Source organism: Nanorana parkeri, unplaced genomic scaffold, assembly GCF_000935625.1.
Source record: "Nanorana parkeri isolate BGI_ZX_2015 unplaced genomic scaffold, ASM93562v1 scaffold548, whole genome shotgun sequence".
Classification (NCBI taxonomy): domain Eukaryota; kingdom Metazoa; phylum Chordata; class Amphibia; order Anura; family Dicroglossidae; genus Nanorana; species Nanorana parkeri.
In genome coordinates, this window is record NW_017306816.1 from 765930 (window position 1) to 780976 (window position 15047).

General features: G+C 42.3%; 1 protein-coding gene across 1 annotated transcript in view; it reads left to right on the plus strand.

The window, feature by feature from the left end:
• Positions 1-15047, plus strand: part of SSX2IP (SSX family member 2 interacting protein) — a 27048-nt gene that overhangs the window by 7652 nt on the left and 4349 nt on the right. The window contains exons 2-10 of the mRNA XM_018561858.1: positions 3431-3541; positions 6418-6566; positions 8131-8340; positions 9017-9127; positions 10158-10293; positions 11609-11684; positions 11920-12097; positions 12988-13138; positions 13219-13355. Coding sequence (XP_018417360.1) covers positions 3496-3541; positions 6418-6566; positions 8131-8340; positions 9017-9127; positions 10158-10293; positions 11609-11684; positions 11920-12097; positions 12988-13138; positions 13219-13355 — 1194 coding nt within the window. The 5' untranslated portion in view covers positions 3431-3495. The remainder of the gene's footprint in view (positions 1-3430; positions 3542-6417; positions 6567-8130; positions 8341-9016; positions 9128-10157; positions 10294-11608; positions 11685-11919; positions 12098-12987; positions 13139-13218; positions 13356-15047) is intronic.

Below are 15047 nucleotides of genomic sequence, written 5' to 3' on the forward strand. Positions count from 1 at the left end.
ATATATATATATATATAATCATTTTTATTAGTTTTGGTAACTGGAAGAAAGGTTACAATCATACAGTATATTAACTAATGTCGAAATTAAATTGTGAGATCGGAAATAATAGTTTGAAGGCTTGTTCACACCATGTCTGGATCATAACCAGAACAGTTTGTTCCCGTACCAAAAAAGCATCCCAATGTATCCCTATGGTATTTGTGGGCTCTGTTCACACTAGCGCAGTCCATTCTTGACCAGAAAAAAAAAATACTGTCATTTTTTCTGGTCTGGAATGCATACAAACTCATCAACAACGTACACAAACACACTGGAATGCCCTGTACTGCACCCAAAAACCCATTTTAAGCTAGACAAAAAACGCTTGAACGTGGTAAAACGCAATGCACCGCGTTCCATATCTGGTCCAGAAAAAGGTGTGAACCTGGCCTAAGCCCTCATCAACCCGTTCTGATCCTATGTGATGATTATTTAAACAGAATTGCATGAAAAGGTTGTTTGTAATGACCTTTGAGCAATTCATAGCAAGTGGTAGGGATTTGTAAATCACAAAAGTGTGTGTGTGTGTGTGTGTGTTTTTGGTGTTCAGGTTTCATCTATTGATTGTATTTAATCGTGTGCCCCCAATGAATTATCTGTAGCCATGCTTATCTTTATGTGTACTAGAATAGCTGAGAACAGTGTTTAATTTCTGCTGAGCCATATGGAGGGATTACTGGACACAACCGAGTGCATTTAAGTAGATTGGAAGGCTGCAATTTGTGGAATGACTGGTGCTGTGTCCTCTGATTCTCAGCAGGATAAAGTGATGTGAGTTATTGGGAGACGCCGTGTACTATAGACGAGATTATCATGATGCTGTATTTATGCACCACACGTCTCTCGTAGGTAACGCTTTGATCTGGTTCACCTGTTATCTTTGTTTAGGAAGAGTAACGTGAGGCAGGACTGGACAAAAGACAGACGTCCAGAACTGTTTTGCCCGGGAGGCACATGTTTTAGGATCCAGGGAACGTGCGATAGAAGAGGCTTAACCTAAATCTGTCATTAAGACCTAGGTTGTAAGAGCAACCTAAAAGTGACGCTGCACGTTTTATAGTCTTCACATGAGCGGCCTGGCAGCTTCCCAACCTGGTTTCTTTCTCCATGTTTCAAGTGGTATTCAACTCCAAGATGGAGCTCCGGTATGTCCACTTTGCACACAATACTGCTGCGCATTTACCTTGCTGTCCGGATGAGGTCCAAACATTGGAGGGGACATGCCAAAGATCCAACTGCATACAGAATAAAGCCAGGATTGGGGGGTTAAAGTGGACGTAGACTTAAAAATGAAGATCTGCTATCTTATTATATATAAAAAGGTTAATTTTGCCTAAGAAGTATACTGACAATTCTAGCTTTTTCCTTGTGAAAAAAATAACTGTGCACTTCCTGAAATGTCTTTGTTTAGGCACTCCTGTCATGTAGCCTCATAGCTGTATATCTGCCGTGTGACATCTAAGGCACTGCTGCCCATGACTGCTAGATTTTGTGATGACCTGATTGCTTGCTGGAGAGGAAGATGTACATGAGTACTTGCAGTAGAAGAATCTACCTTTCCCATAACGTCTTCCAGGACAGCATCACGAGATGGAATCTCCTCCCCCACACACAGGAAACACGTCACTTAATCTGTTTAAAAGACCCTCCTCTCCTCCACTCCCTCAGTCTTTTGTGTTTCCTCAGTCAAGCTGGGGAGCGCGTCACAGAACGCTGAGAGGGGCTTCCATGTGGTGATGCTGCCCGGGAAGTCTTCCTTCTATGTATGGCCTGCCTGTGTAAGGCAGAGGGGTAGGTTTGCCTACCTTGTGTGAGCCCATGTTTCCAGGCGGTCCTTCCTCTTCCAGTCTGGAAGGCGCCTGAAGCCCCAGGCTGTTGCCCCGTCTGTCCGGGGGGCCCAGTTTGGCAGGGCGGTGGCACATGCTGATGGAGCGCACGCACGGGGGGCGTGCCGTGCGGTCCAGCGGTCAGATGTTGGAGGCGGAGTGTCACTTCCGGGGCAACCGCTGACGTAACTTGCGCTGCGCACCGCTCTGCGCGCTGGATGGCGTTCGGCGGCCTTCACAGACAGAGGAGGTCGTTTCGCCATCGCTGCTCTGATGGAGGACGAGAGCAAGCCGGCGACCACTGCATCCAAGTCCAAGGGTGGGGTGAGTACAGGAGGGTTCCTGTGGGCCCTACCTGATGCAGTGTGTAGGTGGTGGTTTCTATGGGGATATGTCAGGCATTTACATTGTATGTTGTTATGGCTAGAATCCTTCTCCTGCGGGAAGTCTGACACCCCTGGGGACTGTTCCACCTAATGCCCCAGCTGCCAAACAGACCAGAACACGCTGCGGCAATTGTAATTCTAAGCTGCCTCTGGGACCTTTTTGCTTTATAATGTGGATTTTGGTTTCTGCACCTCTCCTCCTGCTTCTTGGTCATTACACCACAAGTCCACAAGTTAGTAGATCACCAATCAGGGGGGCAACTCTGACACGAGCAAGCAAAGCCCTGCTCCTCTAGCAAGATCGCTGACTCTACCCAGAGATACAATGTGGAACAAGACACGGCAAGTCAGTGAAGGGGGTTAAAAAAAAAAAAAATCGGCTGCATAGGGCAATACTGGTGACTAGTTTGAGTCCCTTAGTACAGGTTCTCTTTGAAGTTGCAAAGGAGTAGACTTCATGGGAATGGGGGCGTGTGTGCGGGAGCCTTTTAGTAACTATGCAGAAGTCCAGGAGAAAGGTCAACTACAGGGGAGAATTTCTGTTTGCCCAATCTTATGATCCAAGCACCCCTGCCAAAGCATAGCCTCATCGATGTCCTCGTGTCTAGCTAAGCAGTGCAGTCTGTGACCTGACCCACTAGACCAGGGGTAGACAACCTTGGCTCTCCAGCTGTGCTGAAACTACAAATCCCATAAGGCATTGCAAGCCACAGGCATGACTCCCAGAGGAGAGCACAGCTGGAGAGCCAAGGTTGCCTACCCCTGCACTAGACTGTACTAGACCAGAACTGTATTGATACAAGTATTCCTGAGATTGCCCTGCTGCATGCATTGTTCAGTATTGCACTGACGGCATGGTGCAATCTAGTAGAAAACTGATTGCCCTCCCCTGGGGTCATGCCTTCCTGCCCTGGTACTGGCAATGGTAAAATACATTGGGGGGAATTTATCAAAACTGGAGCAGACAATCTCTGGCAGATTTGCACTGCAGCCAATCGGCTTCTCTCTCATTTTCAAATCTTACCTGAGCAAACTGAACAGAGATTCTGATTGGTTGCCATGGGCAACTGCTCCAGATTCTGTTTGCTTCAGTTTTGATAAATTCCCCCCATTGCATGTTCAGTGTTTGTAGTTGTCCACAAATCATTTCAAAAGTGTTTTTTGTTTTCTTTTTAGGAAATGTCTGTATAGATGAATCATCTGTGCGTTGCATACATTAATAATACTCATCCACCTATGATATGCTGGCTATGGGCGATTGGAGGACAAACAACATGCCAGAGTCAGGTAATTCGGCATTCTGAAACGTCTGTGAGACCGATGTTTGTAAAGTGTCGGAAGGAAAATGTTGAACTTGTTAGTTAAATAGAATCCAAGTGTAAAGGAGTTGTAAAGTCCCAGCATATCCTCTCCTGTAATGACATCAGCATTGTAATAGGAATACATAGTAGGCTTGTTTCTCATAATACAATCAAAGCTTACATAAAAAAAACTTCCTTTTATGTAGTGAGTGCAGCCTTCTGTCTGCCCATCACTTCCAACAACTTCCTGGATTCCCAGTGTGCTTTTCGTCTCTTTTCCTGCTGCTTGGTGTGTCGCAATCTCCAATTCTGACAGCTGAGCCCCAACCCTCACACCATACTGAAATATTTCCTTAGATTGGACCTAGTCTGGGATACCAGTGCCTATTTTTTAATTATCTGACCATGTTTCAAGTTTGTACTTGTCACATGAATGTAGTATGAGGACATTTTCCTGAAATAGAAAGCAGAATCATAAGTGTAATTTCATAACCCAAAAGAGCAGAGCACATGTCAAGTCAAGCCGCCTTTTATTTGTGATGTTAGAAATCAGTACATGGACACGCCTCTAATTTGAGGTCAGCGTTTCCAGTAAAGGGGACTGTTGATGCTATAGCATGCAGAGACATTTAGGCCTCATTCACACTGGGCGATTTGGGACCTGTGGATTCCCTGGCAGGAATGTCAGATCTCCATTCAGCTCAATGACCGGGTGACAGCGGCTGCATATGCAAGTGACCAGTCTACATATAATTGTATGTTATATGATTACATGCGGTTTGGAACAGATCACTGTCCCTGGGCGCATCTATCCTGTGACCAGGGACAGTGATCTATTACAAACTGCATGAGGTCGTTCATAGAAAACCAGCACTCGAAATGGGATCAGTCCAATAATATCAATTTATGCTCAAAAAGGCATAAAGACGCATTGTGGACCCACATCTGATCCTTAGTCGTAGCAAAGTAGCATCCCCATTGAGTTTGGATTATTATTATTATTCAGGATTTATATAGCTCCAACAGTTTTCACAGCGTTTTACAAAACTGGGTATGTTACTTTGCTATAACTAAGGCTCAGTTGTGGGGCTGAAATGCGTCAGTTTGTTCATTACTGTTTTTATGCCTTTTTGGGAATGAAATTATATTATTGGACTGATCCTGTTTCGAGTGGCGGTTTTCTATGTACTCTTGGATTTAAGGCTTAGGCAGAAGCCTTATCTGGCACCGAGATTCCATTAGGAGGAGTGGATGTGTGAGTTGAGCTGCTCCATTTCTGTCTATTGCATGTAATCGTATCACATGCCGCTTACAGATGCGGCCGCTGTCAGCTGCTTATTACTTTAAACGAGTACATCGGCTGCATCTTAACAGGACATTTGGGGTCCCTGCTGCAAGAATCCCAAATCACCCAGTGTGAATGTATCCTTAGACAATTGTGTGCTTTCTACCTTATGGTAACAGTTGGGTGAAGGCTCTTTTCTATTCTGGCATGACTGTGCCTTGTCTACAAAGCCAGCTCCATAAAGACATGGTTTGTTGGGGAGAAACTAGAGTTGCCTATGTTGAGCTCTGACCTCAACCCTACTTTGGCACCATTGGGATGAATTGCAACAGTGATTGTGATTGGGTCTTCCCTTCCAACATCGGTATCTGACCTCACAAATGCTCTTTTGGCTGAATGTGTGCAAATTCTGATGGACACGTTCTTGTGGAAAGCCATCCCAGAAGAGTGGAGGATGTTCTAGCTGCAACTGAGTGGTGGGTAAACTCCACATGAACACTCATGACCAACAAGCTGATATAGGAGTCATGGTGCCATATAGTGTACACAAGATTTCAGGGAGATTAGAGTTAGCAGAAATCGGAGATCATTTTCTGTCCACTCGCCACATAATGTCTGCGGCCATTTTTATTATCTATGTTGCTAAGTGACCAGGTAATGTGTAATTATTAATGTCATGCCATAGATTTTATTTCTTGTCAGAACTCGGCTACGGAAGCCGCAAGTTAATGTTTAATTATTGTTTTTTCTATTCCTATATATGCTTTGTATTGGGAATGAATGCATTGTTTTTATTGTTTTGTATCTTTTGACCTGACGATGGTTAAATATTTTAAATGAGTCAACCTGTGTTTGAGCCATGCAGGGCAAAGCAACACGTTTACACTCATGCTTCCTATTTCCAAGTAACACATCCCTTTCTTCTACTTCAGTAGCCGATTCCCAGTACTTCTGGGATACTTAAGGGCCCATTCACACCATGTCCAGAACATAATTTTTTCTGGTCTAAAAACACATCCCCATTCATTTCTATGGTAAAAAGTAGAGCTGCTTGGATACTAGTATCGATGCCGAGTAATTTGGGCGAGTACTCCTACTCGCCCAAATGCTCCGATGCCTAGCCCGATACTTCCGGTATCAGGAACCCGGGGCAGCAAGTCTTTACACGCTGCCCAGCTTTCTGATTGGCCGGGAAGCCATATAGGAATTTTCATCCATTTCTCTTCATTTAACTGCTTGTGCCAAAGCAACAGAATATGATCCTAGCCATTTATAAACCCATGCCCACCAATTTAGGAAAAGGGAGCACAATGACGCCTGTGTGGTCAGATGACCTCCAAATAGAATTCTAAAAAAGGTACAACATTTTTATTTTTGAAATTAAACATGATAATGTGATTATGGTCCATAAATAATAAATTACTATTTGCTTTAGTTATATTCTGTTCATATTTACTTCAATAAATAATTAACCAAGATGCAATTTTATATAGAAATGTCTGGGTAGATAGGTTTGCTTCACTTTTCAACATTTTAATTGATCCTGTTTTTTCTTTTTGTATTTTTTTCTTTCCAAGAAACCAGAATAATTTCCCGGTATAACAGTGAACCCCAGATATCATCCCCAAACTTTCTGCAACCTACAATCAACATAGGCAAATCCTCTCAAGTTCCAGACTTCTGCAATGAGGACAATGTAGAACAGTGCGTAGCATATCTTGAACAGGTGAGCCCTGTGTCTTGGAGCACTGCAAATAACCCCAGAGTATGCTGACTACACTAGATATTTAAAGGTAAATTCCACACATGGAAATATACAAGGGGATATGACCTACCTTCCCAGGGCTCTTGTTCTTCATCCTTGGAGTACATCAGACCTATATAGCCAGTAAGCAGTTTTGGAAACACTCAGTCCCAAATGTGATCCTGCAGGAGATCATTCCCAGGTACCAAATTTAGTCTCTGTGCATCTCGGATCATTTTAAAATGATCTCTGACCCTCCTCCACCCCTGATATCATACATAGAAAACATTAAAATCAGAAATGTAGATCTGATGCTGGGAAGTGGCATAGGTCAAATAAATTAGTAAACTTATCAAGGCCCAAAAAAATGTTTAAAGCTTTGTTTTGTGATTTAAGGGGAGTTCCTGGCAAAAAAGTGACCTGTGCGCTAATGCGACGGCATAAATGGAACGTGGTCATCTGCGAAGGTTCCATATTGTGTCCATTTTACCATAACCGTGTGCATAGCAGCAACTTCATATATGCTGTGCATTTCTCTTTTTAAAATTGGCCAGCCTGCAACCACCATGAATGAGGATATGCATTCTGCCAAGTGCAGTTTGCTAAAACCTGTTGGCATGCACTTGGTTTTTCCTGCAGTGCTTCATTTGTGTATATTGGCTTATTGAAGCTATTATTTCTGTATGGTTACATTACAGTGTAACTGATGCCAAAATTTTTTTTTTTTAAAGTTTTGGATAAGGTAAGGGAGGCTTCTAAACCAATCAGTTTTTTTGGTTTTTTTTTGCCATATTTACCATTGGGCAGATTTTCCCTTCACTTCCGTCTGATAGCCACAGCAGGAAGTGAGAGAAAATGCCTGGTGGTCAGCAGGGTCAACAGAACTAGTGTCCCCAATGGAATAATTCCGATCTATTCCTGTTCTGGTGACAATGCAACATTTGGGATTTTCTTTTACTTTTAGTGATAATGGTCACCAGGACAAATAAAGAGGATGTGACTCCCCAATGGTGACAGTCTCCAATAAAAACCTGACAGGTATTGTAATCCCTCTCCACTCCTTATCCAAAATGAAAATGGGGAAAAAAACAAAAGGTTTTGGCTTCAGTTGCACTTGAACCATGCAAGATAAGGGTTCCTTTGTTCCTAATAGTTAGGGGTCTAAAGCTGCATACAAAGATTACATGGTGGCTGTATGTCCATGCAAGACCCTACCGTCAAATGATATGACAAGTCGGTCTACAAACATGCAGGTTTGCATTGGGGTAATGTGTTCAAGTTTGTGCCTATGGATTAGGGAGAGGGAGCACTCTGGGAATTGTAAGTGATCATCTGGGAAATGTGTCCCATAATCTGCTCCCCCTCAGCTAGTCCAATCATGTAGCAATTCACTAGGGTCATGGAGTTGCTTACAAACACGACCGTTTCTCTGTGTGACTGCAAACAGCCATATTGGGCCAGCTTCGTCTGGCTGTAGGCACCTTAACATAGAGGGGACCACATTTTTTCCAAAGCTTTGATGTAAACTGGCTTTGTCTTTGAACAGGAGTTGAAGACTTTGGGGTTTCCATCCTTGCAAACGGTATCAAGGAATGGCAGCGGGAGAAGGTTACACGTAGTGTCAATCTTAAACTGCATCCATGAGCTGCTCCAGCGTCACACACGAGACCTGAGAAGAAGAGAAGATGTGGAAACGCAAATTCTAAAAATTAATAGTGACTTGGAAAATTTACAGAGCAATCACTTCAAACTTAAGGTAAGTGGAAAGCGAACACTCTTCCCACACGGTACACCATTTAGTCACACCGAACTGCTGGAGTTTCTGCACCCCACATTGCCTAGGAGGGAGTTCAGATCAAATGCATGAAGATTGCGCAATATATGGTATTTTGTAAAAGGTGAGGGCTGTGGCTTGAAAATATGAGCTTCATTGGTTCATTCATGTGACTCCTGCCATCTCCTCAACATTCATAAAATAAAGTAAATATTAATTTGTATATCCCTGTCTTTCTTTCCTGTGCTGTGCAGCTCTAAAAATCATGAAGCACAATGTGCATATTATATCACAGAAATCACTGCGCTGGGAATGCGTGCCTAACTACCTGATTGGACCAGCCACAACAATGTGTATAGGTGAATAAATGTAAAGCAAATATGTTGCGCTCGGTCTATATGAACCAACTACACACTAAAGTGTTAATAAACAAATCTGTGTAAACACAGATTTGTTAACACTTTAGTGTGTAGTTGGTTCATATAGACCGAGCGCAACATATTTGCTTTACAATGTGCATATGTAACAAAGTATGACTCCTCACATACATAATTACAAAGTATGTCCAGAAACAGCTTGCTGATTTACTTTCATCTGCATTTTGTAAAATAAACTATAAGGATTGCATTTTATAAAAAAGATTTCCCAAATGTTCTAGGATCAGCTTGAAGTGACAAAACGGGAGAACGCTGCTCTTTTGGAGAAAGAACGCCAGCAACAGTGCAAGAATAACAGCCTCCTGCAGCTGCTGAAGAATGAGAAAGAGGAGGTGAGTGAAATGCCTTGGCTTGGGATAGTACATAGAGGTCTGCGGTAATTCTAGCCAGCGATTGCTTCTCCTAGGACATCTGTCCCCATCTCTGATTGCACCCTTATTGGTTCAGTAGCAAAGAGCAAGACCTGATATATTAAGGATTGAGTAAATAAGTGCATATACTTTTTCTTTTTTCCACACTTTAATAGAATGGTTTGTATGCTTCCTCATACAGATCACTAGCTTACATGGGCTCTGGGCTCTGAATAATAATTACATCATTTACAGACATTGTTCTATGCTTTCAGCTTTAGTTTACATCGATAAGACCTTTTCCTGAGTTCTGCTACGATCGTATGGCTACTGTTTCCTGGAATATGGCAATATATTAGACCTGTTCTGCTGATCTTTTAGCCGCTTATGGGGCATCACCACTATTTGTGGCCCACAGGCATCTCCATGGATAGTGAATAGTTATGAAAGATGCGGTCATGCAAGGGCTACAGTCCTTGCATGACAGCTGCTGCCGCTGCCCTTATGATTCAGCTTGGATGCCAAACTTTTGAATGAGTCAGCCTTGGCATGTTACTACATGAGCTGACTAATCCCAAATGTTGTGGTAGGATGTCCAATTTGTACTTTTTTTTTTTTTTCCTTCTTTGCAGCTTCTTTCACTGTTTTGCTCTACTTTTTACATTGCAATCTAATGTTCTTGCTTATCTACTTCTCAGTTGGGGAGATTTCCCCTTACTTTCCCTAGTAAGGAATTAAGAGGAATTTCCGATAGGAATTCAGACACAACCTATGTTTAATTCCAATTTTCACCACTGTACAAAACCAAGTGTTTTTATTGCTGGATGTAACCCAATTGGAGGGAGCTACTGTATTGGGGACCACTGTTAATAGGACAGGAAGTGAGGGAATAATAACTTTGCAGGTGTTCTAATTCTTCCCCACAATACGCAAAACAATTTATTCAGAGTTCTACTTTAACCTTTTCTAATGTTGCATTATTTAATGGCTGTTTTTCTACTTGTCTATGTAGGCTCAGAAGTTACAGAACATTATTACCAGCCGCTCCACACAGCACAACCACAACATGAAGAGGAAGGAGAGAGAGTACAACAAGTTGAAGGAGAGACTGTACCAGCTAGTGATGGACAAGAAAGACAAAAAAATGTGTGAGTGTCTCCCTACTGATATTATGTGCTGAGTAGTTGTTTGATAGGAACGTATGACATGAACGCAGAACTCCAGCCTTGCCTTTAGTCTTAGGCTGGGTTCACTCCTCGGTGGCATTCAGTAAGCGCAGGTTCAGCTTGCAGTTAATTGCGCTATTGGCACATTTGTATGTGCGTGAAGAAGCGCGGTTTGACTTGCAGCTTAGGAAACATTGCGGTTAATGAACGCACGTACAAATGCACAAAAACGCACAACATGCTGTCTATGAAGTCTATTGAAGTCTATGGGGGAAAACATTTCCATTTTTAACTGCCCAAAGAAGCTTATGTACCTTTTTGGGTGTTTTGCAGCTCAGGTGTGAACAAGGACCATTGAAAATCATGGAGTTTTTTTAGGTTGGGCATTTAAAAGCACTTTTGCCACTGCTCAAAACCGCCTAGGTGTGAACTAGGCCCCTGTTCCTGTACTAAACTGTCTTGCTCTGATTGCACTGTAGACGGAGCAGGGCTGTCCCTATGGGTCTTGCTGCCTGAGGCAATGTTGTTCTTCGGGGTCCTGTCGGGGAACACGTCTCTGGTGGGGGGGAGGGGTTGTGGGGGCGACGTAGGACGCCTGACCACGCCGTCAGCGGCTCTGTCTGGCGTCCTGCTTAGCTCTTGGCAACCGGTTATGTTAGTGAGCTGGGCGGGACACCAGACAGAACTAAACTAAGGTATATAATAAAAACGGAAAGGTCTTATTTAAATATTCTATTATGCTGATTGGAGGAAAAAGAACATAGGTAAGCAAAATATACGCAGATTAAACTTGGCTTTAAGATATACTTGGCTCTTAAGGTGTGGCTCTAGGTATAAGTTAAATATTCCCTCAAACCTCCCTCTGGAGCATGCCTTCTCTCCAAAGAGCCATTTTCCTACAAGCCCAAGAGCCCATAGACAGGGTTTTGTGCATTAAAGCAGCAACATTGTTTCGCTAATAAAGAAATCAATGTATGCATGTAATGAGGGATGCAGGGATTGGCAGAGCCGTGTAGTCCAGCAGACAGGGATGACAATGCTAGTTGGGATTTTAGTGCAGCAGACTAGAAGTTAGAAGCTCACTGGCATTCTGGCAGATCAGCAGCTATTCTTCTGTACTTGCAGCACTTTAAGAGGGATGAAACAGAGAAATGTGCCGGTATTGTAATATATACTGAATGTGTATGTTGTAGTTCTTAATATGCCTTGACATACACCTTTCAGGTCATTGTTGGTAAATGAGCTCTGGATTGGTAAATAAACACCCTGCTTACTCCTTTTTATTTTGACACTGCAGCTATTGATGTACTCAATTATGTGGGCCGAGCGGACGGTAAAAGGATGGCTTGGAGGACAAGTAAAACTGATGCCAAGTAAGTAGAAAAATTCTGAGCCTCAATGAAGAGTGTTTGTATTGGTCATAGTAGCCAATCACATTCCAGCAGTTTTTTCTTAGGAACGCTGGTAAATAAATAAAATGTGTTCCTGACTAATGTGTAAAGTGACAATTGTTTGCTTTAAACACTTAGTACAAGAGGCAGCTTGTACATAGAATGCTGGTGGCAGGGTATGCAGTACACTGCACCAATTATTTGTTCCTCCTTTCAGGAACGAGGATGAGATGTACAAAGTTCTGCTCGGCGATTATGAACAGAGGCAGAAGCAGCTCATGCTGGAGAACGCAGAACTGAAGAAAGTCTTGCAGCAAATGAAGAAAGAAATGATCTCCATTCTCAGCCCACAGAAACCGAGAGCAAAGGACAAAATGGAAGATAGTCTGGGACCAGTAAGGTTTTTATTTCATTTTTTGGTGATTTGTAAAATCTCCTTTAGATTTGCCAATAGATGTTGTGCGCTGGCATTTCTGATTGGCTATAAACCAAATAGATTTGAGGGGTTTTCTGTACTTGGTGTGGTACAGTGTGTCTGCTTGCATAGCATTGACTGCTGTAAACCATTCTGTACAGCAGGGCTTGTGGATAAACATACGTTTTTAAGGCCTCATTCGCATATACGCGCGTATTGTACCATATGCAACATATGCAAATAAATGGCTCCATACACATAGCTGCGTATGGAGCCGTATATTTGCGCATCGTATATATGCGCAAAAACAGAATGGAACAGAGATGCGTCCGGGCAGCGTATTTACGCGCGTACAGCACATTAAAAATTCCATTACGAGTGATGCATTCTGGGATTGCATATAGTGCACGCATATCCGCATAGACGCTTGTATATACGCACATAGACGCCTATATACACAATATACAATTTTGCTTGCGTTGTGTGTGAATGAGGCCTAAAAGTAAAATACAGTGTAATTTACTATGGAGGTAGATATGTGTCTGGAGTCAGATAGGCACTTCTCTGTTTAGTTTGAATCAAAATTGGTTTTGTGCATAACGCTCATCTGGCCAGCCCTGGTCAACTAGTGTATTTAGTAGTGAAAACTGTCTTTTATGATGAGCTACCATACACTAGGTAATGCCTGGCAATCCTGAAAGCATGATTGATACTTTGCGGATTCTGTGGATACTTTGGACTGGAAACAAACTCCATTGAAAGTAGTTTAAGCTATGTTACATTCTTTCATCCGGCTACAGTTTGCCCAATATTGGGTCAAATTTAAAGTCTTTGTACTTGTTGACCCTCCATTTTTATTTCCCATGTCAGGCTCTTTCAGACAATGAGGAAGATACGGCAGACTCCAGTAAAGAGCACCTGTCGGAATTATCATGCGAGGCAGTCAGAGAGCAGCTGGTTAACAGCATTCGTCAGCAGTGGCGGATACTGAAGAGTCACGTGGAAAAGCTAGACAACCAAGGTGTGCTTTTCTGTCAGCATTGTTGGTGTGCTCGCTGCTTCCTTAGGCTTTTATTTACCTGTATGTCACGCCATTTTCAGCTGCCCAAATACGCGTGGCATCACCAGACCGGAAGAGCTTGATTGCCAAGGAAGAGCATGAGAGAGAGGTGGAAAAACTGAAAGGTGAAATCCTAGAGTGCAGGGAAACCATCAAGAACCAGCAGCACCTTTTACAGGTATTTATGTCGATAATTTGCAATGACTGGATTGGGAAAATCTTTAAATAGAATTAAATAAATTAAAGAGATTAACTGTCTGATCTTAATGAAGTCCTTCGGTTCATGATTCCAGCTAACTGTAATCATGACTTTTATATGCAATTCTTTGTAAATCCAATAAATCTACATATACTCTGGGAAAGAAAGAAATCTGACTATTTAGGGAAATAAAAAATAATTGTGCGATTTGCCTCAATAACAAGTTTCACGCATCACTATTGATTACATTGATGATAATAATAGAGCACACTCTATTTTGTGGATTTTGTTATGTTATGCTGCCATTTGGAGGTGTATTGGTAATTGTGGTGTAATGAGCTTTTTTTTCTTTTTTAACCCTCTTGCCCTCCCTTTTATGATCAATCATTATAACTATGGGGCTTTATTTTGTCTGCAAACATAAGTGCCATGTGCAGAGTGCAGTGTTGATTGTTGGTAGCAACCCAATACTTCCAGGTAGTAGGATTATCATTTTATGATTTAACTCTATACTGTGCCTGATTTTTCCTTTTATTTGATTAGTTTTGCTCCAGGGTTGCAGCGCTTCTTTCCACCCCTCTTTTTTATCGGGTAGGGAGGCGACCTACAAGTTTTATTGAACTGCAGCAGAGAAAAACTAGGCCTTCCTTGTTAGGCAGGGCTGGGTGCATGATCAGTAGAGGTGCACCAAAATGACATTTTTAAACCGCAAATAAAGTTAGTCCGAAACTGAATTATTTTTTTTTAACTATTTAATTTATATTTGTTATAAACTTTTATCATTTTTTATATTTAATTCTTATCTCTTTATTTTAAATACCTATTTCTTTACTTTATTGTTTGTGGCTTTGGGGAAATATTATGGGTCTAAACAGACTCCTGATATTTCCCTTTTAGAATGGAAAAGAGTATGTTTGCCATGTCCATAATCATGAATGAACAGGAGGTGATGTAGAGCACTTCCAATTCTTTCATAATTGAGAACACAGTAAACATAGTATGTCCTCAATTTATTTACAAGCAGTCGGCAATCACTGATCGCTTACTGCTTGTATCCGCTCTCCATCCTGACTCTGTCAAAGGAGGCTGAGCGAGCTGTACGGTAAGGAGAGCTTGACCTCCTGTGACATGTCGGCCGCTCACATCGCTCTCCTCCCCCTCACTGCTCGGCATCCTGTGACAGTTTGTCCTCCCCGCTGGATGCTGTGCTGTTTCAGAGGACACAGCAGTGCATGGCAGGGAGGAGAGAAAACAGGCATGCACCGCAATTTCAGCCAAAAGATGGCACTTTCGGTATTTTGCAAAAAGTGTCATTTTCGGTCGATATGTTTCGGCAGCCAAAATTTCGGGGGAAACCCTAATGGACAGATTAGGGATGCACAAATCTTCGAATGCAAATCTTCTGGCAGCTCCTCCTTTTTATGAGTTCCGCTTTAACTCAAGATTGTTCTTTCTTTCATAATAACACACACACAAAGTTGGTTGGTCTTGTAGAAAATCCTTCTTTCGATCGCCATTCCATGCATTTTTTTTTTCTTTGTGGGTGAGGGAAGAGTTTTAAATTTTTATGTGAAATGGGGTATGCGGTGGTCACTGGGAAAGTAAGCCACAGACTACCATCATCTGTGTTCCAGTTGAAGAAATTGTCCTTCACTTCTGTCCTGACGATAA